At 39.0% G+C, this 27,396-nt stretch overlaps 2 protein-coding genes across 8 annotated transcripts in view; both read left to right on the plus strand.

Annotated features, from left to right (window-relative positions):
* Positions 1 to 17,508, plus strand: part of LOC111872532 (polyphosphoinositide phosphatase) — a 45,331-nt gene extending 27,823 nt beyond the window's left edge. For 2 of the 5 annotated variants that reach the window (XM_023866542.2, XM_023866544.2), the window contains 8 exons: positions 1,930 to 2,128; positions 3,168 to 3,417; positions 4,134 to 4,359; positions 7,207 to 7,342; positions 8,106 to 8,306; positions 8,768 to 8,923; positions 10,341 to 10,547; positions 17,100 to 17,508. In XM_023866542.2, the coding sequence (XP_023722310.1) occupies positions 1,930 to 2,128; positions 3,168 to 3,417; positions 4,134 to 4,359; positions 7,207 to 7,342; positions 8,106 to 8,306; positions 8,768 to 8,923; positions 10,341 to 10,547; positions 17,100 to 17,373 (1,649 nt within the window). In that variant the 3' untranslated portion in view covers positions 17,374 to 17,508. The remainder of the gene's footprint in view (positions 1 to 1,929; positions 2,129 to 3,167; positions 3,418 to 4,133; positions 4,360 to 7,206; positions 7,343 to 8,105; positions 8,307 to 8,767; positions 8,924 to 10,340; positions 10,548 to 17,099) is intronic. The other 3 variants (XM_023866543.2, XM_023866546.2, XM_023866545.2) reach the window with 2 other exon arrangements.
* A 1,184-nt stretch (positions 17,509 to 18,692) lies between these two features.
* On the plus strand, positions 18,693 to 23,286 carry LOC111872533 (ubiquitin-60S ribosomal protein L40). 3 transcript variants are annotated; one of them, XM_023866549.1, is made up of 3 exons: positions 18,693 to 18,716; positions 19,562 to 19,761; positions 22,948 to 23,286. In XM_023866549.1, the coding sequence occupies exons 2-3, from the start codon at positions 19,572 to 19,574 to the stop codon at positions 23,142 to 23,144; spliced, it is 387 nt and encodes a 128-aa protein (XP_023722317.1). In that variant the 5' UTR covers positions 18,693 to 18,716; positions 19,562 to 19,571; the 3' UTR covers positions 23,145 to 23,286. The 3 variants fall into 3 exon arrangements, with proteins under 3 accessions (XP_023722317.1, XP_023722315.1, XP_023722316.1); XM_023866547.2 differs by lacking the exon at positions 18,693 to 18,716 and adding an exon at positions 19,290 to 19,343; XM_023866548.1 differs by lacking the exon at positions 18,693 to 18,716 and adding an exon at positions 19,338 to 19,428.
* The last annotated feature ends 4,110 nt before the right edge of the window (positions 23,287 to 27,396 follow it).

Below are 27,396 nucleotides of genomic sequence, written 5' to 3' on the forward strand. Positions count from 1 at the left end.
GAAGACCTATGTTTTTAAATTTTAAATGTTATAAATAAGTGCAGTGTAACAGATACGTGAATGTATACACCTGATGATGGCCGTTTAGGGCTGAAACATGTAGTGTATAGAGAACAAGACTAAAGACCTATAAATATAGTTTGCACTTAGGACAGAGTTATATCATATATCATGTGATTAGTTTTTATACTATGAGGAGCGTTCCGTATAGTATAATGCCTCCTATTTTTGTTAATGAATATTACAACAGATACAGAAAGCATAATAATGCAGTTAAATAGAGCAAGATTTCAGCTACTTACGGTTATTTTTCCACATAATCACCACTATTCGTTATGCACTTTTGCCAGTGATGAACAAGAGCCTCTATGCTGTGCCCATAAAAGTCTGCACCATCAGAGGCTAGCCACTTTCTTACAGCTGCAATGATAGCATCGTTGTCTGGAAAATGTTGCCCACATAATCCATCTTCCATAGGCCCAAAGAGATGGAAGTCTGAAGGTGCTAAATCAGGGCTATAAGGTGGATGTGGTAGGACAGTCCAGCCAAACTTTGCAATGTGCACGGTGGTCGCCAAACTGGTATGGGGTCTAGCATTACGTGTTGCAAGCAAAAGGTTGACTGCTTCTCTGGCCTGACTTGGGAAATGTGGGCTTTCAGCTTAGTCAGCATCATCTTGTAGCGTTCAGAATTGACAGTCTCACCAGGCTCCAGGAAATCCAACAAAATCACACCCCGCCTATCCCAGAAGACCATGCACATCACTTTCCCTGCCGATGGCTATGTCTTGAACTTCTTTTTTCTAGGGGAATCTGGATGTTGCCACTCCATGGACTGTCTTTTGGATTCTGGCTCATAGTGGTGACCCCACGTCTCATCTCTGGTAACGATGCTGTCCAGAAACGTGTCACCTTCAGCTGGTGCAACAGGTCGTGACAGACTTCCATTCGCTGAGTTTTGTGGTCTTGTGTAAGCATCCACAGGACCCACCTGGAACAAATTTTGTGATGATCCAGCTTTCCCAGCATCGTTTCCAATTCATTACAGCCGATATTGAGCTGTGCAGACAGTTCCCTGGTCGTTATCCGCCAGTCTGTACTGATGAGCTGATCGAGGTGCTGTTCATTGTGAGAAATGGCAGCTGAGCAGGGACGCCCAGGGCGTGGCTTGTCATGCACTTCACTTTCGCCACTGTTGAAACACACTACCCACTGCCTCACTGTGCTGACATCCACTGTATCGTCTCCGTACACCTTTAGCAAGCGTTGATGGATGTCAATAAGTGCAATTTGTTCGACAGTGAGAAATTCAATAACACATCTCTGTTTCATAGGCACTTATATGTCAGACGCCATTTTGGTAGACTGCTCTGCTGTCGCTATCTGTTGCACAACAACCAAACTAACTAACTAATTTTAATCTTAAACAACAAAGTTTTTAAAAAACTTTAAAAAATGTTAATACCAGGAAGGCTGCTGTGACTGTGAAAAGTTGAACATTGTGTACATTGTGTGTTCAGACATTATATGTGTATGTATATAATTTAACACCTATTGTAATAGTAGTTTCCAGAAAAAGTATTGATGACCTCTGAGGATGATCTGTAGGGATCGAAACATTAAGGGTGATGAGTCCTCAAGTGATAAAACTTAAATAGTCACACTGGATGGTGTTGTTTTTGTCTTTGAAACTAAGAGTACATTGGCAGGAAGGTTCAACCTTTACTACAACACCACCAACATCCAGCTCAGTTGTTACATATTAACACAAAAAAAAATAGGAGGCATTATATACAGAACACCCTTCGTATATGAAGTGGACTGAGGTTTTTCAATTTTCCTCAGTCGGATACAATTGATGCAGTATAGTCTAGCTACTGAAAGTGTATATAAAAACCCAAAAATACATTTAAAAATGTGTCATGTGCAGGTGAGCACTTCAACCAGCTGTTACATCGTTATGGCTCGCCAATCATCATTCTGAATCTGGTTAAGAAACGTGAGAAGAAGAAGCACGAGAGCATGCTGAGTGAGGAGTTCAGCACTGCAGTCAAGTACCTTAACCAGTTCCTGCCACCCAACCATCACATACAGTACATAAGCTTTGACATGGCACGCATGAACAAGGGGTCAGTATAGCCATTAGCACTGCTGCTTCAAAAAGGAAAAAATTAATTCCACTGCAGTAGTAATCATTCGTATGATCGGATAATGTACGAGGGTCGATCAATAAGTACCCGTGTTTGAAGACAGGTGGCGTTGCTGAGGGAAGTTGGCTTTACCGTCGTGTACTGCCATCTGTCAAACGACCCCATACTAAATTTCAGACTGATTCATAGGTTAGTTTTTATTTGGCAGCCAGTTGCATCAGACGTGTTTTGTCTTTCTTGATACAATGGAGAAAGTGCAATATCGATCCGTAATTCGCTTTTTATTTTTGGATGGAAAAACATGCGAAGAAATAAAAGCGAAGTTGGATGCCGTCTATGGGGACCCTTCACCATCTATGACAACCGTGAGATATTGGTTCAACGAATTTAAACGTGGTCGTACATCTNATTTCAGCATTGCACTATCGTGTAGATTCATATACTGTATTATGGATGATTAATGAATGAATTGGAAAAGATGTAGATTGAAGTAGTCATTTCCTAATGTGAGGTACTATCCTGACATTTTCCTGGAGGGACTGAGGAAAACCACAGAAATCCTCAGACAGGCTAGCTGGTCTTAAGGCAGAGATTTCAACCGAGGGTTATCCAGATATTAAACAGGAGTGCTAACCACTCAACTGTGACATTCAATGTAATACAGGTAAAAGAAAAGACTCTGCATTTTGTTATCTACTCACAAATGAAAAGTTGGTGTATCACTGCTTTATCAGTAATATAAAGGGGATTTTTATACATCTTATGAAATTTTGAGAATGCTTTAGTTTATCATAATGTTCTGTTCCTTTGTTTTCTTATATATTACGCTACTGTAGAAAGGATGAAATCACATGTGAGAATTCCTTTATGTTGTAAAGAACTGGCTGTGAATACATTATAATGGCCACTATCTAAGTTTGTGAGCCCTTCTGCAGAGAAATTAGACTTGAATGTGCAGCTAAAGGGAAGGAATAGTCATTGAGACACTGTTTATTGTTTCATGCATGCTTTATTGCAGAAAGGAAGCAAATGTAATGGGACGTCTTGCTCAGATAGCTTACAGTGCTGTCTGTAAGACAGGAATATTTCAAAACCAAAAGCCGTACCACTCACAGAATCCACAGTCCATCTTGGGGAAACCTCTCAACGGACAGCATGGTATAGAAAGTCGCATCCAGACTGGAGTGATTCGTGTGAATTGTGTGGACTGTCTTGACAGAACCAACACTGCACAGTTTGCGATTGGGAAATGTACGCTGGGTTTCCAGGTATGTTGTACTAGTAACATTAATGGGTATATTATAGTTTCAATCCATCAAGACCATTAGACTAGCCCTTCACACGTCATGTTCCCCCAGGAGACTGATTTCGCAACCATATTTCAGAAACATAGCTGAGGAATATATTTGGACCTGAGTAGTAGTAAATAGCAGGAGGATGGTGAAAATTAATAATTTATACTATTCAGCAGGAGTCAGGATACCTTAGTTGGTATAACGACTGGCTACAGGCTGAACAACCAAGGGGTCTGAGTTCGAATCTCGGTAGTGTCAAGAATTTTCTATTCTCCATGTTGTCCAGACTGCCTCTGGGGTCCACCCAACCTCCTATGCAATGGGTACCAGGGGCTCTCCTGGGTGTAAAGTAGCCGGGGCATGAAGCTGATCACTCACCTCCAGCTAGTGCCAAGGTCAAGAAAATCTGAATCTATACATCTACTATGCCTTCATGGCATAGTGATTAATTAGTTAAGCACAGGGACAACTTTATTTTCTCACTATTCTCCAGATATTCTTAGTGTAACTGAATTGGAGAGAAGAAGATGGCGGGACTTGTTGCGATGCATAACTAACATGTTGCTAAATGAGCACTGACAGTTTGAACAAAGTCTCTAGCCAGATCCAGTTTTATATTACTTCAAGTATACACCTTGTAGTATGAGAGTGTACTGCTATAAAGTATGTAGAACTAATGTATGTTGTAGTTGTGTGCCTTGGGAGTATTGGAGTCGCCTGTATTGGAGTTCGATTCTGACTGTGTAAGGATGCTTGAGGAACTGTACGAGGATCATGGAGACACATTGGCCCTGCAGTATGGGGGCTCCCAGTTGGTCCACCGCATAAAAACTTACAGAAAAACGGCTCCTTGGACTTCGCAGGGCAATGACATAATGCAAACGCTCAGTCGTTACTACAGCAACACATTCTCAGGTGAGATAAGATTTATGTTTCACTGGCATAATATTTATACTAAGTTAACAGAAAATCATTCAAGGGTTCAGATTTTATTAATGGGAATGTAAACACATAATACATAAACATAAGCATGCAAGAAACAGCACTGGTCTGAAAAGGAATTATGCAAAGATATTGCATATACTTTCTCATATACGTGGTCTGACAATAAAGTTCACGAACTCGTCATGGTAAAAATGCTACATACCTCACTGTTGAATATCACTGTAGTCTCCTTCAAAGTATTCCCCTTGAGAAGCTATGGACCAATGCCAGGACATAGTCCACCCTTCAAAAGAATTTTGAAACTGGTTTTGTGGAATGGCCTTAAGAACTGCTATCATATTACTTCTGATGTCATCAGTGTCATCAAAATGCCTTCTTTTCAACATTTCCTTTATCTTCATGAACAGAAAAAAGTCACTGGGAGCTAGATCCAGTAAATATGGAGGGTGTTCCAGCACAGTTATTTGTTTACTAGCTCAAAACTCCCTCACAGACATTGCCATGTGAGCAGGTGCATTGTCTTGATGCAAGATCCATGAGTTGTTGACGGAAAGTGTGGGACATTTCCATCCAACGTTTTCAAGCAGCCTTTTCAGTACTTCCAGATAGTAAACTTGGTATTCCAGCATCATCAAACCATACTGAGGTTTCTGTCCACTGCTGCCACAGCAAACCCACAATGGCAAGTTTGTGATCTTTATTGTCATACCTCGTACATGGTACACTTGACCTTAAATACTTTACTTTGGAAACAATTGTTACTTAGTAGACCATTGTTGATTACTGAATACCAGGTAAAAGGGACATTCATCCCACTAGTAAAGCCATTCTCAATAAAATTGACATCTCACATTTTGTTTCTTAGTGCGCATACCATGGAGCCAGGATAGTGCAGTCAGTATTGCAACTGGCTACAGGCTGAACAACTGAGGGGTCGGGGTTCAAGTCCTGGTAGGGTCAGGAATTTTCTCTTCTTGACATTGTCCAGCCCAGCTCTGGGGCCCACCCAGCTTCTTATCAGATGCTGGGGGCTAAAGTAGCTGGTGCGTGAAGCTGATCTCTCACCTCTAGCTAGTGCTGTGGCCAAGAAAACCTGAATCTATACATCCACTCCCCCATACATGTTCATGGCATAGTGCTTAATTATTTAAGCACAGGGACAACTTTACCTTTTAGTGTGCATACCATTGTTTCCCTGAAGGTACCATCTACACACACACACACACACATCTATAGAGGTGATTTCCATAAATATATGAAATTTAATTACAATTGTGGGAGGTTTATATTCACTGGGGAATGACCTATGGCAGATAAACTCTTAAATACTGAATATTAATAAAATCTATCCAACTGTTCAGGCACTGGCAAGACACACATTCATACATCGAGACAGCCAGACAGCACTCCAGAAACCACTTTTTCATTTTCAGGGGTCTAATAGCATGTAAGTCTGTCAGTATCTCAAGATCAGGTTTCTTTTCACAATCATGATACTTTCTTATATATGAAACAGTAATGAAAATTATTCACCTTATGTTAACAGAATGCTTGTCTCATATATAACACAACCATACAGATAAAACAATGTAAAATCTTTTACCTAAAATTCTGTCATTTAACCCAAAAGATCATGATCATCTGTAGATGTAAAGAAATCTGTTATGAACCTTCCCTGCACAAAGACATAAAATGAACACATGATCAAGAAGGTTGTGTTCATTATTTATTTATTTTTTTTTTTAATTTTAAATGTTATCAGCATTTCAGTAAAATATATTACTTGGTGGTTGTACACTAAATGTGGTCAAATATATTCAAAATATTCTTCATATTGGTATAATATACAACTAGTAACTTTATGTAAAGCTCAAATAAAACACAGGCAGTTTTCTCAAACATTGCATGTTGTACAGAAAAATGTAATGTAGAGTATAGGCATCATTAAGGTCTGCAACTTTTTTTAAATACTTTTTACGTGTAGTATACATCCAACAGAATACAAGGAAATGTAGTATGGTATCTGTAGTGTGATTTGCTTTGCAACACTAGATCTGTCTCTGCAGTAATGCAGAACTGCAGAAAATGGATGGGGAAAATAATTATCTTTAGATTCTTATATGAGGACTATTCAGAAAGTAACCTCAGTTTATATTAGGCAACTAATGTAGGAATTGTTTTCTGGGACAGGAAATGTTTGCTTATGGTGAAATTCATGCAACAAGGGGCCACAGTAATGTCAGAAGTGTGTTGCAAAATGCTAAAGAAACTGCCTAGGGCCATTCACAACAAAGAATGTGGAATGCTGACATACAGTGCACCCATAGTGCTCCTCCATGACAATGCACTTCTGTGTACAGCTGCTTGCACTCAAGCACTGCTGGAGAATTTCAACTGGGAGTTCTTTGACCACCCTCCTTACAGCCCTGAGCTCACTCCAAGGGACTACCACCTGTTTACCTACCTGAAGAACTGGTTGGGATCACAGAGCTTCATAAATAATGAAGAGGTGATTGGAAGGTGTCAAAACATGACTGAGATCACAGGCGGCGGATATTTTTGACACAGGCGTACAAAAACTTATTCCCTAATATGTCAAGTACCTCAGTTCTGGAGGTGACTACGTTGGGAAGTGGTATGAATTTTTTGTATATAACAACATTTTTTCATTGCTTGTTTTATTAACAGTTCACCAGAGATTACTTTCCAAATAGCCATCGTATATTTGTGTTGTGTAAAGTATTTAAAAGTGTTATTAGGACTTACTATTGATGCTGGTGCATGGTGTGATGTTAGAGTAATTTCTTTGTTCCACAGATGCAGAGAAGCAGCACACGATAAACCTGTTCTTGGGACTGTTTGTTCCCAATGAGAATAAGCCTCCCATCTGGGACCTGATGACAGACTACTGTCTCCATCATCCACAAGCACTTGGGCAGAAGAAGATGAGAAGGTACCTTACTTATTCTGTAGTATCAGACAATATCAAAAGTAGTTTTGCAACTCTGAAGACATGCAGAAAATGATCATTGTATGCAGGAGGGTCTACCATTGGATAACAGTAGCTAAGAGCACAAATATTTGCATGTTCACTTCTGGCCAGTTTTCAATTATTGTGTGCCTTTGATTGGTAAATAAGCTTCTCTTCTTCTCTGGTAAGTATAGGAATAACATGAATGATTTAAGAAATGAGTAAGTGAAGTTGTAGATCATACCAGAAAATTGTCTGTATTAGATATACATTATGTATGTTTTGACCCGCTGATATTTTCTTGAGCAAGTTCAGTGTAGTTACATGTTCAGAACCTATTTGAGTACAGGTAATCATAATATCATTGTTCCATCTTGGTCTACATCTACATCTTCAGGTTTCCAGTCAACAAAATTTTAGAAAAGTGCTGTGCTAGAATGGTAATCATTAGATCGCTTATTCCCAATCTGATATTGCAACCCACAGGATTGTAGGAATTCTTAGGAAGTTTACAAATAGTGGTCAGAAGAATATTTTTATGCTGAAAACTGCCCAGAAGTTTAAGCCTGAGAGTTGAGAGGCGCAGTGTTAGTCACATTAGTGCCACAGTATTTAAAAAAAAAAGAAATGCTGAGAATCATAGCACCATGCATTGGACTTTGCCCAACATAATCATACTGTAACAAATGAACCACTGTCACAGACCTTTAGACAATCATTTCTGTAATGTGGTCTCTTGTGGCAGAGCTCCTCGGAGTCAGTGGTGGAATACTGAGGTACTACAGTGCTTGCCTCAAGCCTATGATGAAATTTTCAAGAGCTGCAGTGAGATTATGCAAGTGAACAGATGTGAGGAATTGGTGGATGGTTACTTTGACTACCATCGCCCATATGAGTTCAGTCTGCTAAGCGAGATGTTTGCGTACAAGATCAGTCACTCAGTCAGGTATATCATAAATTAGTATATTGTCATGTGTATGGATGGGATTTGGATTTATGATCAGATTTTTTGGTGCAGTGCGTGACTGCACCTGACAGTTCACTGTTACACACACACACACACCAGTGGCCGCAGTCACATCTTTGCTGCATTACTTGGTAGCAGCATCCAGTGGCGGACGATCCCCAGCCTCATCTACCAGCTTCTCACAGCAACAGCTCACAAGGACTGAACTGCAGCAGTCCTCTCACTAAATCACTAACTCACCAACTAGTTCTTCACTAACTGTAGCCATTTCTTGTTTTTCCACAATATTGTGTTTTGAGTAAAATTTTCAAGGAATGCTGAGCTCTTGGAGCACTGTGTCTTTATTGTGTGGTATGACAATATGTCTGTTATATTTAACACAGATTAGAGACCAGCTGATTCAAATTATGCTATTCTATAAATAATTAATTGCCTTTCAGAGACTTCATGCCTCACTTTACAACCAACTTCAGTCCATTTACAGTGCGTATACGCCCAGGTCGACGGAGAGAAGAGACTTCTTCCAAGGGTGGAACTATGAAGAACCCATCCCTTACAGGACAAAGCTCTACCAGCTCAACAACTTCCAGTGCCAGGTGTGTGATACTAGCTGTGTAATAGCTGTCAAGTCAGACGGGGAATTAATGCAGATCAGGAACTTCTGTAGTAGCCTAAATTATATTTTAATTTTGTTCACATCTTTTTATTATTAGAGGGCCTGGTGGCCCTAAGATAAGACACCAAATTCTCATTCAAATGGTCGAAAGTTAAGTCCTTAATTATGTAGCTGGATTATTAGAGCAGTATGACTTTCATTTGGGAAGTGCCCACTTTACATGCCTGCCTGAGACAGATTATCATGGCAGGTTTATTCATAGTCTTCCATGGTCAGACATCAGAATGTTCGTAGTGTCTTTAGATAGGCCACGGCGGCTTGCTTCTGAATTCTTACCTGATCACTGTTCACGGTCCTCTTTCCACCACATTTGACACTATATAACGTCTGCAGTTGAGATGTTGCTACATAATTTTAAATCATGTATTTACCTTGTGTAGGAGGAGCTGTGTTCCTGACCATTATGAGATGGCTGTGAAAAGTGAAGAACTTTAGTTGACATGGTTTTGATTGGTATTTGAATTAATAGCTTCAATTTTGTGCTTAAATTCTCTTTGTGTTCATAAAATAAGTGGAAAGGTATATTCCAGGTTGGAGTATGTGTATTTTCCATATGCATAACTCATCAACGTATTTCATTTATTGTGGGTAGGAATCTGTAAAGTTATCATATGGCAGAAAGTCAGATTAGCCTTCATTGCATTTCATTCAGTGTTCACCACATTTAAAAATATTTCAAATGAAGGTTGTAGATCTTAGCCCCTTCAAGCCTTCTTTTCTGATCATATTGCAGAGCCAGAGAAAACATTTGAGGTGGACACCATGATTTTCAGAACAGTTGGTGGAGAGGTATTAGAATTCTCATTATTTTACCATAAATTTTTGCTTTGTTCAGTTTGCGAAAGCTCCTAGGCTTTGATTCATGCTAGTATTTAATCAAGATAATCTTAACTTCGTCTTCAGTTTTAATTTGAGATAAAAAATGAGTCTGTCTTATGTCATGTACAGTGGTAGTTTGCCCCTACAACAAGCGACACTTGATGTTATACTCCAAGGGGTAAATATGAGTATATATATGTATCATGTAGAAATTTGTTGTACAGTGAGGTGTTTTAGAGAAAACCAGTGTTTGATTTGAACTTCAAAGTAAAGGTTTTATTGTACTAATATGAAACAGAGTTAAAATTTCCCAATAGAAATTTGTATAGCCTCTAATAGCAGACATTACTGAAATATTTTCAGTAATTTCAGACACATAATATGGGCATATATGTCCTATCCAGAATGCCTTCATTTCATGCACTTCTTGTGAAGAAGGCATAATGACTAAACATATCAGAGAGCCATACAGCAAAGGTTGTAATGGCCATGTTGAATTCATCCCTTCTTGCTCTCAGTAGGTTGAGTGTTGATTACAGTTCCAGCTCAGAGAGTGAAGACACTGATGAAGAAGACAATGGTCACATTACTGATTCACAACTTACACCCTCAAAGGATAGCTCCTCCAGAAACATCACATTTGAGGCTCTGTTCCCTTCTATGAGACAGGTTTATGGCATGGAGATTGAGCACCCAAAGAAGTCGGACATACTCATGTACAAAAGGTATGGCATATTACAATGTAATACAGCAATCTCTCCAAAATGGAACCTTGAATTAAATGGAAAACTGCTTTGTTCAGAGAAGTTCATCCATCCTGAAAATATAGAATGAAAAGTAATTTAAAGTTATCCTTAATATAATGCAATTTTTAACACAATTGGATATAAGAGAAACAATATTCTCACATGTTTGACTAGAAACAGGGTTTGGACTGATAATTAAATTTACTGAATTCTTATAACTTGTAACTACAAATAACTATAACACTTTCACTAATCTACACACTCTACAAATCACTACTGCAAACACTAAGTCTTCTCTGTCTCCACTAGTCACTGCTTGGTAGTGGCATCAAACAGTGCAACTCAAGACTCTAGACCAGTAATTGCCAGCTCTGACTTCAGCCTGTTGCCTCATGACCGGCTAACTTTTCCTGATGGTCCTCACTATGTACAGGGTAATTCATAAGTTGCTCCAAAACTTCCAAACTGACAGCACAACAACCAGTACAGACATAGCAGAAAGGAGCATGTCAGTAGGTAGAGAATCTGTCCAGGTTTGTTTGGGTAATAGGTGCCATGGTGCTGGTAACACTTGGCTTCACAAAGAAAAACGGTCTGCAGACTTTGCAAAAGGAAATGGCAAAAAACACATTCACTTTAGGCGAATCAAGGACCTGTTCCAGAGTTTCATGAGGATTTCTGTGCCCCAAATGCATACGTTGTGATGGTTCACCTTACTACACACATGAAACATTAGCTTGTCACTGAAAACCAGCTTCTCAGCAAACCCATCTTCCTCTAGACACTGTTGGAAATCCACACAGAACTGGAAACAGAGATTGTGAGCCTGAGGTTTCAGCACATGCAACACCTGCAGTTAGTATCCTTTCACACGAAGTCGTTTGTGCAGAATGTGCCAGACGCTTGACTGAGGCATCTGCAATTCATGGCTTGCATCAGTATGTTGACTTCTGAGGGCTCCTGACAAAAGTTTCTTGCACACGCTTGACAGTCTCGGCTGAAGGCCTCAGCTGGCCTGTTCGCTTCACAGTGCACAGGCAGCCACTCTGCTGGAATTTCTTATACCGCTCACGAATTGTTTTGTCTGTAGGTGGTTCTGTGTGGTACTTGGTCGGAAACTTCTGTTGCACCGTCACAGTTGACTGAGGTTTCGCAAATTCTAAGACACAGAACGGTTTCTTATCCCCTGTCCTCACCATGTTTTGTCACGACTGCCCCCTAGCAGTGAAACCTGCAAGTACCTATTACCCAAATGAACTTGGAGAGAGTCTCTACCAATTGATATGCTCCTTTCCAGCGTGTCTGTCTTGGTTGTTGCTCTGCCGAGTTCAGAAGCCCCTGTAGGACATATGAATTACCCTGTAATCTCAGCAAAGACTGCATAGATAACATTTTTTGCACAGTTCCTGTGTTCTTGCATATTTATCCATTGCCATAAACACGTGTTTACTGCACCATTGCCTGGCAATGGCTGCCTTTATTCATTTCACTTTTCTGGCTTTCAGCCATGTTATCACATTTGTCCCTCCTGAAGACCATTTGCCCCAAGTAGCTCACAGGCATATCACCGTTTCTTCTTCTCTGAGGGGATGTGCCTGTGACATCTGTCATCATCCTTATGACTGGTATGTCAGCATCATTCTGGCATCATTGCTTCTGCTTCCTTTCTCAGTGACTTACAGCCATCATTCCTCATGGGTAGGGTGCCATGCTGCTGTTGCTCAGCTACTTCCTCATTAGGGCCGCTTGTCTTCAGCAGTCCCTGGTAAGGTGCTAGCTAGGCCGTGTGTACTACCATCATCTTTGTTCTAGAGTGTTGTCAAGTCCTGTACACCATATTGTTGTTTCAAATGACTACCCTGTGGGGGTTGAAGCTTGGGTGATACAGCCATACTCATTTTCCCTCTTGGTAGCCCACAGAGTTGGCCAGGCAGTTGTGCATTTTCATTCTGTCACTGGCCAGTTTCAAATATTGGCCAGTGTTGTTGTAGACACCGTGTGGCCAATCCCTGAGCTCTGCCGTATGTTTGATGATGGGTCACTCCTTTTCAGGCAGAGCAGTGAACAGCAGGTCACAGGGCAGGCAGAGTTCTCTCTTGAACACTGTTAAATGGGGCCCAGCCCATTCTGTTATGGGTGGATAACTGTAAGCAAGGAGGATGATGGGCTGTCTCATATCCTGATCCCCTTGGTGTGATGTGATGACATTCTGCAGCTGCTCAACCATTTTGACTTATCACCCACCATGCCATCCAGGTGCAGATGGGGGGGGGCATGTCTTGCTCACTCCTAGGCATTTTAGCTCTTCCTGCATAAGGCGGGACTTGGAATTATGGCCTTTGTCACTGTATAGCTCTTGCAATACTCCAAAGCAAGAGAAGTTGGCCACCAGGGCTTCCACTGTTAAAGCTTCTTGGTTGGGGACAGTATAGGCCTCTGGCCACTTGGTGAAGTAGTTCATAGTGATCACAACTGTCGACTCCTAACTCATGAGTTGCTAACTTTTCCCAGTGGTCCTCTCTATACAGCTTCAGTGTGGACTACACTGAAAACATCACTCCCAGCAGTTCCTCTATTGCTGTGTGTTCATTCCTTGCCACGGACACGTGTTTACCATGCCATTGCCTATCAGTGGCTATCTTTGTTCATTCCACTGTTCTGGCTTTCAGCCACCACATCACAAAATAATGGAAAATAATCTGTGTTAATAAAATGTTTCTCCTGGAATGTATCTGAGAAGGAACCAAAATGAAAGGAAGGAAGGAAGGACAGAAAACTGGAAGTGTATACCTGACTATGTGATTCAGCAGCCTTGCATCAGGCAGTCATTGGCACTCCATTTAATATATGATTTTAAATTTTTAGTGAAATTGGAGAAAAATGCTACTGATATGTACAAAATGTTATAGCATGTGTATGGAGAGAGAACAGCGAGTAGAACACAAGCTTTTATGTGGATTTGGGTAACTCACGGGATTTTCAGAGGGTTGAATGATTTCAAAACATGGGTGGTTATAACTCCACTTATTTAATAACTTCAATAACTGATCCAGAGGTTGAAAAGTATATGAAATTTTTTAGAAATGATTGTTAGCCAACGATATGGAAGGTGGCAGAGCTGAGCATGGGTAGGAAAAGAAGAGTATTGTCTTCTGTGATGTGATGCATTATAGTTCAGTAAAAGTTCACGAGCATTTCAGAGGAACATAACTATTTACGTCTTTGGAGTCAAGAAATTAACCAAGCTAGCAAACACTTCAAACTTGAAGGTGGAGGCAGTGCGATGCTCTGAAACATCACTGATCTTCTGTGGGTAGAAGAAACTGTAAGATTCGTGATGAAGCTCTGTGGATCTGTGCATAGTGACACCAGGAAATCCCTCTACTAAACAAAGACTGAGGGGTTGCCATTACCTAAGAAGATGATTGAAAGAATCCTATCTTTTGGGAGAAACAGTGACGTGATGAGACTTGGGACTTCCAGCACAACTCAGAAGAAAAAAATAGGAGTCCTAGACAGAAATCAAAATTCAAAACTATGTTGGTCAACCTTTGAACCATCAGGTTCTGCTACCATAGTGTTAGTTTTATATTAATGGCAAAACCTGTTACAGAATACTGCTGTAATTATCTCTCCAACACAAGTTGTTTTCAAAAAGTTCAAGAAATTTGTCACTAAATAGTATCTTTCTATGCTTAGAGCTTGTTGAATATCATCTCCTTCATAACAGTCCCCTTGCACCGCAATGCACCTCTCCCACCACCTTTACAACTTCTGGAAATACTGTTCTAAAGATGTTTTGGGTATCACCTTCAACTTTCAACTTTATTTTCATTCATAACTGAAGTGAATACAATTGGACATGTCAAGAAATAACAATGCATACATCACATGTCAAAGTCACATAAAATTTACAGTGATTTATCACTATAATATAGCAACCGTCATAAGGAACATAATGATAAAAAATACAGAAGACCAAAAGAAAAATGTCAGCAATATAAAACATGCAAACACAATATTAAAAACTGTAAACCAAAAGACAATCAACAAGCTAGTTATCAATCCAACATTAGGTGAAAAATTCTTGAAGAGAATTCAAGCCATTTGTTGCATTAGTTATGATCTCTTCCACTGTCTTTTTAGTTTAGGGAATAAAAAAAAAAGTCAGGGGGGAGAGGTCAGGTTAATAGGGGGGTTGTGGAAGGATATAAATTGAATGTTTTGCCAAGAATTGTCTGATTGACATTGCTGTGTGAGCAGGTGTATTATTGTGATCGAGTAGCCACCTCATGCAGTCCACATTTCAGGTCTCTTTCTTCATACCATATCCCACAGATAAAAATCTTGATTATCTGATGTTCAGGAGTGAATTTATAATGCACAGTGCCCCAGTGATTGAAAAGAACAAGCAGCGTTGCTTTCACTCATGAGTGCACCTGTTGTGTTTCTTTGGGGCAAGATAAAGACAACTCTTCCAGTGTGAGGATTTTCGTTTGGTTTCAACGTCATAACTGTGAACCCACATCTCATTACCAGTAATGATATTTGAAGGAGATTTTCACAGATGGAAAATAGTTGCAGTTTCTTATAATCAGTCAAAGAGTCTTGGCACAAATCTTCCATTAAAATTGTGGCATGAAACAGTGGACATTCCAACCTCTTCTGCAACTTATCACTCAGTCAGTCAAGGATTTCCACTGATAGTGTTTTTCACATGGGCAATCAGAGGTTCAGATCCAGAAGTTGAACAGTGGCCACACCACTCATAATCCTTTAAGTTCTTATATTTTTGAAATGTTTGAACCATTTGTAGATCGTCTGACTGAAAGTACATAGGTAAGTCAATAATTATCCACAGTGTAGCTATAAATTTTATTCAATACAAATAGAAAACTTACATTAACATCATTTTTCAACATAGTCCCCTTGCTTTTCAACGCACTTGGTCCATTGTTGCACAAGCTTCCTGATGCCCTCAGAAAAGAAGGTTTTCGGCTGAGCAGCAAGCCACGCATGCACCGCTTCCTTCACTTCTTGGTCCGAGGTGAATCAGTGGCCCCTTAATGCCTCTTTGAGTGGACCAAACAAGTGGTAGTCAGAAGGGGGAGAGATCAGGACTATACGGAGGATGAGCCATTACGTCAAACTTGAGTTTCCGGAGGGTTTCCGCAGTGTGGGCAGCAGTATTTGGACGGGCATTGTTGTGCAACAACACAACACCTTTTGACAGTAGTCCTCGGCGTTTGCTTCGAATTGCAGGCTTTAGCCTGTCAGTAAGCATCTCACTGTAACGAGCACTGTTTATTGTTGTGCCCCTCTCCTGATAATGATCCAGTACTGGGCCTTGTGAGTCCCAAAAAACTGTAAGCATCAGTTTTCCTGCAGATGGTTGGCTTTTGAACTTTTTCTTGCTGGGCGATTGTGGATGTTTCCATTCCATACTCTGCCATTTACTCTCTGGCTCACAATGATGGATCCATGCTTCGTCACCAGTGATGATTCTGTCTAAGACAACGTCATGTTCGTTACCATAGTGATCCAAATGTTGTTGGCAGATGTCCAAGTGCGTTTGTTTATGCAACACTGTGATTTGTTTTGGGACCCATCTTGCACAGACAGAACCATGACTAATTTGCATATGATTTGCCACTTCATCAATAGTCACTCGTCTGTCTAACAGAACCATGTCACGTGCACGCTCAATGTTGTCCTCATTTGTGGCCGTGGATGGTCGTCTGGCTCCATCCTCATGCGTAACACTTGTGTGACCATTTTTTAATTTTTCAATCCATTTGTAGACACTCCGTTGCGGCAAAACACTGTTCCCGTATTGTGCTGGAAGTCTTTGATGGATTGCGGCCCCTGATACACCTTCCGACCACAAAAACCAGACCACTGAACGTTGCTCTTCTTTAGTGCAAACAGAAAGCAGAGCAGCCATGATTAACGGCAAGGCAGCGACGATGGAACTGACCTAGCAACATCAAACCTGCACAGAAATAATGACAAGGAAACCACGCATGGTGATACTGCGCAAAACGACAGTGCTGCCAACAGAAACAAATACAATTGCATTGCGGATAATTATTTACTTCCCCTCGTATCATTGCTGTAAGCTTCACTCAACATGTTATTGGTTTCTACAGCTCTTTTTCCTTCTTTGAAACAAAATTTAATACAAATTCTTTGCTCCTTTATTGACTCCGTACTGAACGTGACACGACAACAACACACTCAATTATAAAAACTAAATGGAACATCTAGTCCACGAGGAACAAAATGGCTTGTGTAACTAACAGTCAGGTTGCCAGATCACTTAAACAACACGTAATATGACCTATGCATTGCTGCTCCATTTCGGGAACTTTTTGAACAGACATTGTATGTGCTGTACAAGAGAGGCAGAGATTCTGTTAATCCAAATGACAGTGAAATTCACTGGATCATTAAAAACACATAATACCCAGATGTAGATATCATCACCATGACTGTGTGATGCTAACCAGATTTTTTTATTCTCTCTTTCAGATATGTTCTAATTGGACGCTCTGCAATGAAGAATGATAAAGGGAGTGGTATTCCAAACACAGTGAAGTTGATTCAGTGGAGTGCATTCTCACTGGACACTTCATTCCAAATGATGCCACCCAAAGTGAACAGAACATCACAAGAAATCTATCATCAGTATGTTGAGAGAGGCAGATTAGGGGCTTCTGAGCCAAACCCAACTGATATGTTGAAGTATCAAAGATATGTCAGCAACAGCATCATGCAGCATGATGACTGGGATGACTCACTTTGAATGCTGGAAAGTGGCCTCATATGGAGTACAGAGAATAACTTCTGATGTTATAAAAGATGTATTTATGTAATAAATTATGTTATTAACTAATTAACTTGCCAGAATTAAATAATTCCGTGGAGGAATCCTTTTTGAGAAGCTTATAGTCATTCAGTCATGGTATTCCCCACCTTCTATGGAACCAGCGTCCATTACTGACCATATTCTGAGCCTGTTTGAGCCAGTCCACATTCTCACAACCTACTGCAAGATCCATTTTAATATTATTCTCCCATTTATCACTTCAACTTTTCCTACTAAAATTTTATATACATTTCATATATCTCCTATACATCCTACATTCCCCTGCCATTTCATCCTTCTTGCTTTGTTCACCCTGATGATACATGGGGTTGAGTACAAATTATGAACCCTCATTACGCAATTTTCTGCATGTACGAGTAGTTTAATCTTTCCATTGTTAGATGACAGGAATACAAAAGAATCTAAACTGAACGGTAGCAGACATTCTTTGAATTGAATCTGCTCTTAATTTCTTCATGACGGATATTTTGTCACTATCATTTCAAATTCTTTGCCTCCTTTCCCTTTTCAAGGAAAAATGTAAGCTTGCCTGATCAATGTACTGTGTGGCTGCGGGTCTTTTCATAAATTTCAGCTTTTAAACCAGTTTACTGATTTTCACAGACTGCCTCTGTGGTCTAGTGGTCAGAGTTCCTGGGTTCGATTCCCGGCGCTGCCAGATTTTTGAGAAGTAGTGGGTCTGGAACAGTTGAGTTGGAATCTAGCCAGCAGTGAGAAGTAAGGAGTGAGTTGAATTGTAGTAGTCACCGATTTCAGTTGTAACAAGAATCGTGATAGTGTGAAGAGATTTGGTTGTAGGGTTTGTAAAGTGTGGAAACCCGTAACATTGTTATAATTAATAGTAGCCGATACTTGTAGGTTGTTAAATAACCCAATTAACAATCTGAACGGCGTCTTCAGTAACGAAACGCGTTACAATATAATGCTAGAGTTGGCAACGTCGTAGTAAATAATTTTCAATAATAGATAGCGCTACATGCGCTGTTCCTAATTTCTCTACTGTCATGTGTTACTACGGTTAGGTGTGTATAAACAAAATCCCTCTATTGTTATGTGTTGCTATGGTTATGTGTGTGAATATATAAAAAACGCTTTTGTGTATCAAAAGTTAGTCTTAATAAAGCAGGGCTAGATTGAACACTGATCCTTACTTATCATTCAATCCACGTAGAAGTAACAAAAAAGCACTAACCTTGGTGAGGTTACAAGTAATCCTGGCAGTGTTCATGATCTTCCTCTAACTCCAGATGAAAACTTCGGTAGGTCCTACTAAAGCATTGTTTTTATATTGCATTTTGCAAGAGTAAAGTCTGTGCAGCATACAAGTCCATATGTTCAATACAGAACTCCACATTTTAATCTTGCAAGTTTTTGTTTTCTTTTGGGAGTGAGGGGGGATAGGAAAAAAATTAGAGAGAAAAACTCTTACTTGACTTTTTGCTGTCAGATTTGAAAACCTCAAAGCAGCGAATATGAAGCTAACGATCCTTTGGGGTGTGATACATAGCTTGGTATGTAGGCATCATGCCCAGTAAAATTGGAGATGGACATAGATTGCTGGCAGTGTACTATCCCAACTTGACCTGCCGTCCACGGGCAGAGGCCTCCACCGCTGGTTCTGCAACCAAGTCCAACCGAGTAACATTTATCTACAAACCTATGTTCTTCACATCGCAGTAAAACTGATTTTCTACCAGTCGTTGCTTGATTCAATTTTTGTGACATACCGATATTTATCGATACACATGCATGGGGATAGCTACTTCTTTGCACTTTTTAATCCGTGATAGCCTATGTCGTTTGTAGATCGCAACACCAGGTGGAAGCACGATTTCGCTCTTCCGGAAGAATCCGGAAGGTAGTGCCGTTGAGACGTTGAGTGAGGTGTTAGTGGATTCAGTTTTCCTATTTATATACATTGTCGCAATTAAAATTAGTTTTAGATGGATTGATTTTTATTTATGTGATTTGGTAGTAATACTTTAGCCATTTATTTTACTTAAATTATGACCACGTTAAGTTAAAAATACCTTAAATCCTAAATATTTTTTTCAATCATGACCACGAGGTTTCATTTATGAACAGTCTGACCATTCTCTTCTAGGTACGTTACAATGCAGATTTTCGTAAAAACGCTAACGGGGAAAACTATTACCCTTGAAGTTGAAGCGTCGGACACCATCGAAAATGTCAAGGCGAAGATTCAGGATAAGGAAGGTATCCCACCCGACCAACAAAGGTTGATCTTTGCAGGAAAGCAGCTGGAAGACGGCCGCACGTTATCGGATTATAATATTCAGAAAGGTGAACCTTTGGTTACGATTTATGTAGTAAACCACTGTCAGTGTGCATTTTATGTTAGTCAGAATTAAAATCTTAATAAAATACGCATTATTGGAAGTTATTAAAAATCAAATTGCCTAATTACCTCTACATCTTGTAGATACTGAGTACTTAATACCTGTTAACTACAGGAGAAACATAGCTGAGATATCTGTGCAGGGATTCAGTTAGAGCTGGATACCACAGTATTATTTAAGGAATGTGAAATACTGTAAAGAATAATTTGTTAGAGCAACAGCGGCAAATGGGGAGCCATAGGTGTCATTTCCATGACATTAATTCACATGCATAAGGGAGCAAACAATTTTGAGAACCCGTTAGTTTCGTGTAAGTAAATAAATTCTTCACATTTGGAATACATCAGGGTACAGCTCTGCCTTTCAGATATAAGTTGGCATCCTATATAAGTACAGCATTGCCCTGTGCCTTTCAGTTACACCTGGAGACATTTGTAAGGGATTTATAGATTATGTCATAATCTGAGTTTGGAATACAGCTTGAAACAGTCTGTTCCCTCTGTCCAATTCATAAAGCTGTCAAGTTAATATATATTTTTAATTATAATTTGTAGCTGAGGCATGGACTGTGGCCTGGATTGAAGTAGAAGAGGGGGAGGGAAGGAAATAACAAAACATATGGTGGTGCATTTGTTATAGAATATTGGTTTTCAGTGAAAGCAAATTGTTTTGTTAAATATATTTGCAATCAAAGAATCAGTTATGAATTAACAAGAACAACAGTACATTTTGTCATTTCACATGCAACTTAAAATCCAGTTTTAATTTTAAATCATTGGTGCTCTACATGTTTAGACCAATTATGGGCATCATCAGTACTTCAAAATTGATGTTGGAAACTGCTGCACTTCGTCAATATGTACAGTTCCAAATTTTACCTCATTTCATGCGTCCATGTATTGTAAGCCTGTAACATGTAATGGCAGTTATGTTAGTATTTCACATACAGAGTACATTTGTGTTTCTTGTAGTGTGGTTGGATGTGTCTGATTGTAGTCTTTATGATTCTTCTTAATGCAGCTGTTACAAGTGTTTATGGAGTTGATTCTTATATAGAGTAGATGGGGTATATGCTGCTATCCAGTGGGTAGATCCTGTAGCGTTTCAAAAATCAGATTATGTGTAACAATGTATGGGTTATTTATATGCATGTAATGTGTCTGTGTTGATTTTATATTTGTGGTATCTTTCTATTGTGTTAGGAGGGCATGCAGTAGCATGGTTGAGGCACAGCGTTACAAGCTTGAAGGTCATGGGTTTGAGTCCCGATAAGGTGGATTTCTTTTTTTAGTTTACCCAATCCTTCCAGCTGCACTATGTCCATGGGGTCAACTCAGGTCAACTCAGCCTCTAACAGAAATGAGTACCAAGAATATTCTTGGCGGTAAAGGGCGGCCGGCACGTAAGGCCGACAACCTTGCCACCATCTGTGAGTCGATTGTATAGAAAATGTGGGAGCCTCAACATCTCACAACCCTATGGGCCTCCACATCCTCTTACAGGGACAGCTTTACCTTTTTTCTAACGTGTTAAGTGTTTTCCTTTTTTCTCTGTTTTTATAATGTCCATAATGTTAGGTTACTCCCATATGCATGTCCCATGTTCAATATGTGGTTCAAATATCCCAAATTGCTATTATTATTCCAGATTGCTTGTATATGTTCTTTATATCTTGTGTGAAAAGTTTGACCTGTTGGCCCTACATATTTAAGTGGGCAGTCCATGCATTATTAAAATTCTGTATATTTGTTTATGTTCCATATACTGGATATTTGTTTCTGCCAAGATGCTCACGTTGGGGCACCCATGGCTAATCTCTCAGTTTTCTTATAGAATCATTGGTCAGACCAAAAGTAGTTTTGTTCCACTGCTGTTTCAGTGTGTGTATTATTACTTTGTGGTTAATATAATTGATTTCTGGTTAGTTTTAATGTGTTTAAAATCTGAGTTTAGTACCGTATTTACGCATGTATAGGCCGCAGCACAATTTTCAGACAAATTATAGAAAAAATAATTTTCTTGGAATATTATTTCAGGAGTATTACACCCTGTATTACTAATTATGAATATAATTTTTTTTAAATGAAGTGTGATTTCGAATATAAGTCGCACCCCAGTTTTCCTCNATTCTTCCAATTGATTATTGGTCTGATAGGTGTGTTTTGTTTATGTGGTTTTAGTGTAGCATGAAGGTGATTCATGTTCATGTATTTCCATCTGTTTTCTTTTGATATAATGTTGTTACATTGTTTTAGTATTTGTTTTATAGTTTTTTGGTGGTGTTGTGCTGGGTTGTTATTGAATATTATGAATTGGTTATCATGTGTAAAGTTGTTTATTTTAGTTTCTTTGCTTCTGTTACGGTGAGTGCATTTTGTGATATTTCTATTATTTTCCATTCTCTTTTTGCCCTTGAATTAATTTGGTCATTCTCTTAATGTTTTTTTTCAGCCATATGCCTGTAATACTGTTGTTTTGTTATGTCAAGGTTACTGCAGTTTCTGATTCTACTGCTAGTGTTTCTGTTTATAGTAAAGACTGTCACAGTCCCTTATTTGGTAATTATATTTCTTCTGGTGTAAAATGTGTCTATGGTGCTTATTACTCTAGGGTACTTTTCATTCTCTTTTGTTATGTGTAATATTCGGGATTTTAATAAGTTACATATCTTTTGTTGTTTTTAATATGTTATTTTCATCTCATCTTGTAATTTTTTATTTATTGATTGTTCTGTGTTACATAGTTGCTATTACTAGTTACAGACATACAACACATGGGCACATAAAAGAGGGTAAAATTTGAAATTGTACACATTGACAGAAGTGCAACAACTTCCAACATCAATTTCAAAGCACCTGATAGGACCATATTGGTCAAAACATGTAGTGCACCAGGGATAGTCTTCTACATTTCCCACTTACCCATCTCTTAAAACATATATTTTAATCTTTAGTGTTATTGGAAGATACTGTACAACATAATTAACTACACCAAGATAGGAACAAATGGCAGACTGCAGAAAAGGGGAGATTATTGAAAGCAGAAAGTTCTTGGAAAGCCAAGCGAGGAACTTAACAAGTGCATCGTTACATAACTGAATATGTTTCTCTTGTCTTTTACATGCTAACAGAATCGACTCTTCACTTGGTTCTGCGTCTTCGTGGTGGTGTAATTGAGCCAACACTTCGAATCTTGGCTCAGAAGTACAACTGTGACAAGATGATCTGCCGTAAATGTTATGCTCGGCTTCATCCAAGAGCTACAAACTGCCGTAAGAAGAAGTGTGGCCACACAAACAACATTCGGCCCAAGAAGAAGCTGAAGTAGAGAGAGCAATGTGAATTGCCCGTAATTCAAGCAGTGTACATTGATTATTGGATCAGGTAGCTGAAGTTTAACTCTGATTTTGCCTTCAGAGTGATGTATACTCTTGGATTTCAATAAAACACATTGTTGACTGGTTCTGTGACATTGAGTTTCTTTACCCCAGTGGTTACACTCACATGTCACTGATGTTCCGTAATCCCTTTAAACCTGAGTTATGGAAACTTCTTGTGTCATGAGGATAGATTGTAGGAACCATAGAGGCATTCATTCTATCATTCATTCATGCACAGACAGAGACCATGTGATGAGACATACAGATTGATCTTCAAACTTGTTGAATGAACTGGATAAAGGGTGGGATCTGTTGAGGCCTGCAGAGACTATTTGATGATACAGGAAGCCCTGTCTTGAAACTTCTTGAAGCAAACAGATAGGGTGAGAGATCTGTCTAGGCCTGCACATATATAAGAGGCCGTTTAATGAGACAAGCATTGTCTTCAAATTTCTTAAATGAAGTGGATATGGGTGTGAGATCTGTTGAGCCCTGCACATATGAATAGATCATTTGATACATGAAACCCTATCTCCAAAATTCTTGAATCAAACAGAGTGTGGGATCTGTAAAGGCCCGCACACGTGTAGGGACCATTTGATGATGCATGAAGCCCTAGCTACAAAAAACTTGAACCAAAGGGACAGAGCATCTTTCAAGATCTGTACACATAGAGACAATTTGGTGAGACATGAAACCATATCTTCCTAGTAGGAAGTAGCACTTAGAGCAGAACAGTTCATTCCCTGCTGTGGCTTGTCTGTTATTAGGAATAAAGTTTTTCTTATGGTACAAGCATTGTAAGCTTTCAGTCTCCATGTGTTGCCTGTTTGCCCTTCATTTAAGAAGAATGACACATGGCCAATGCATATGTAAGCCATGTATTGAAACAGGATACTCTGATCTTGTGACCTGTTTACTTTCACGCGAAGGGATGGAAGTATATGGAAAATTTGAATTCACGTGGGTGATGCCATATGAAATAAAAGCCCTCAAGATATTACAATTATTGAGTATGGACCATACATACCACCTCCAGTCTTCCTTTTGTCACACACTAGCAGACCTCATTCATATTGCCAGGAATTTTTTTCATGTTTAATCCACTGAGACAGGTTTCTAGATGTTACATATCCTTCTGTGTTGCTTTGTACAAGTATGTTTTATTTACTGCTGAAATATACTGTAGTCTTTGGGATATTACTCCATATACTCATACTGTAGTTTCATAGATTGGTTACCCTGAAGAAGGAGGCAGCAAATTCATACAAAATGTTTGTAACAATCAGTGATACCACATGGTGTCATAACTCAGAAGATTATAAAAAAGTTTGTATAAATACCTGAAATCTGTTTAAGGTCTTTCATTCTGGTCCGTCACACTAACCAATTAACAATCAAGTTCCTTCCGTCAAATGTGACACAAGCATCACAACACACAGACAAGCAACATCAACTACCGACAGACAACACACGTCAACAACATCCCGAAGCAAAAAGATTGGGCCAAGCGGGAAAGAATTCTAGGGATTTTAAGAATTCTTACTTCAAATAACGAAACACAATTTTACACAATTAACGACGAATCAAATAAGAAAGCTACTGTGGTGTGTGAAAAACTTTTAGTGAACCGACACTCTGGGTAATTTTAACTATTTGTAATTATTTTAATTAACTGGAACGTGGATATCTTGGACAAAGTGAAGTTTTGTGTGTTGGTGATTTCTTTTTCTACTATAAATGCCTCTGATGATGGCTCCGTGGTGAGCCGAAACATGTAAGGCAGGTGGTGACGAGGTGGAAAACTTAAAAAAGTGTCACATTTGACGGAAGGAACTTGATTGTTAACCTGAAATCTGGTTATTATCTCATGACAGATGAATGTAAATTTTATGAGATTTCCTCAAAGAGTAATAAATGCATGTTTTTTAAGATTACAGCATTCCAAGTTTGATACAAAATATGCAGCATATATAAGAGCTATTTTGATGGAAGCTTGCACTGACAGGACTTGAACACATTCGGTAACATTTGCATACATTCGATTTATAATTAGAAAGTGTGCGTGTGCATTTGAGTTTGCGTTTTGCTTACATTTGCAGACAGTGTGGCCCTTGGGAACAACAATGAAATAATGTATCATGACATATGCCTTATGTTAGTTCAACTGTAGTTAATCTGTAAATAAAAATATAGTTTATATATCAGGCTTTCCATTGACTTTTCAATGGACTTTATATTAGTTTTGATATAATCTATGCATGTAAATTAATTCATTCACCTTCATAAACCGGGAATTTCTTGCAAAATGTCTTTTAGCTATGATTGAATTTCACTATATCCAGTGTGGAAGCAATGAGTGGAAGAAAAGGGCAAATATTATTAATACTTCCTTAATTCTGTTGCCTGCACTATAACTAATAAACAGTAAATACTAAAGCTAATGATTCAGTGCTTAAAATTATAACAATTATTAAACACCTCTAAGAATTGCATAAAATACATAAAATGATCTTAAAGTGAAAACTACTTTTAACACAAAATTAACATCGGTAACCCGTTCTTCTGACAGTTCTTCCCCCACCATGAGGCTATATCAGACAAATATCAGGAGAGATGAACATTACGGGAATGCTGCCCTGTAGCCATGAGATAATACAATTTGTTCATTGGTCAGTGATTCCTCAGAATGGGATATTCTTCAGTGTAATATATGACATTATTTACACATGTAAATATTATAGATTTTATGAAAGTTAGGATTAAATTGTTAAACATACAAGAAAGGATAACTGGCAGGAAGTGTGTGAGAAGCTTGAAGTTGTACTTTCAAGTTTAGCTTCCCACATGATCTCACTCACAAACTGACATCTTTTGAAGAAGTTTTCAATGATTCACAGAAAGATGCAGAAACTCCAAAAATTCAAGGCAGTAGGAATGATTTGGCAGAATCACCGACAATGAAACTGAGGCTGTGTGCACAGCAAGGAACATATGCAAATGAGTTTGAGTAAAATATTTAGGCATTATCATATTTTGTCTTCAAATGTTTCCATTTGCAGCATTGGCTAATACAATGAAATCATTTTAGTGCATGTTACAAATTATACAGCCACCCATGTGGAAATATCCAATGCCCTCCTGCACAGACAGAAGAATGGCGCTCCTTCCACCCACCAGCAGCTGAGACTTTTGCTGCAAGCAGAATTGACAGTACTCTGGCCCAACAAACCGAAAACAAATCCCACCCACTGCTGCAGATACCAGAATTGCTCCCTGTTGTCATGCACACATTCCTGGCTTTTCTGTAAAAAGTTGCATTCATGTGTTGAAATGTCTTTGTGGAGATACAGCAAATATCGAACTTGAAACCCTGGTCTCCAGGGTGAGGATCTGTGAGATTATCAAGATAAATGCCCAAGCTTAACACTGATTTCTTGCAGTTATTCCTCAGTGAACAAAGTGTTTTGATTCAATTCTTTCTTTGTAACCAATAACGACTCTATCTAAATTTATTTATGATTGAATAGTTTCTCTGTGTTGAACTGTAAGATCCTGAAATTTAAAGCAGAATCTTCTTATTTTCTCATGCAGTCACTTTTTATATAGGCAAGAACATTCACTGTTGCAATGTATAAATCATGCGTGCCAGTTCAACACAAGGAATAACAGCTGAGCAAATGTCTGCCTACCACACAAGTCAAATACAAGCAGTAGCTATAATAGGGCTCAGGATTTCATGAGTGAGCCATCACATAACACTTAAGCTCACTTCATGGTAGCAGTTCAAAGATTTACTACAATCCAAGAGAAGTTGTATCATTTACATTCTTCAGTTTCTGGTTCCACTGGAAGTCCACCTCCATCTGCCAATTTTACGTAAGGAGTTTCAGTCTCTTCTGCCTGAGAGGCCAAGTATTTGTGACTGCACTGTATCCCAGTACAATCTTTTGAGTAAAGATCCCTTTATACTAAAAATGTGATTATTAAAAAGCAATGTCTCAAAAATTAACCTCCAAGTTTTCTCATTTTCAAATATGACTTTGCTTAACTTGAGAAATTAAACATGACTTTCCAAGTCTTTTTTAAAGCTGTTTTTGCTTACACACAGTCTATGGGTGACATGGTTCCAACTTACCTCATGATTTGGAGCCACTTCTGATACTTCTGCCAGTCTCTGAAGCCAAAAGATAAGGTTCC

This window comes from Cryptotermes secundus, unplaced genomic scaffold, assembly GCF_002891405.2.
Source record: "Cryptotermes secundus unplaced genomic scaffold, Csec_1.0 scaffold537, whole genome shotgun sequence".
Taxonomy (NCBI): Eukaryota; Metazoa; Arthropoda; class Insecta; order Blattodea; family Kalotermitidae; genus Cryptotermes; species Cryptotermes secundus.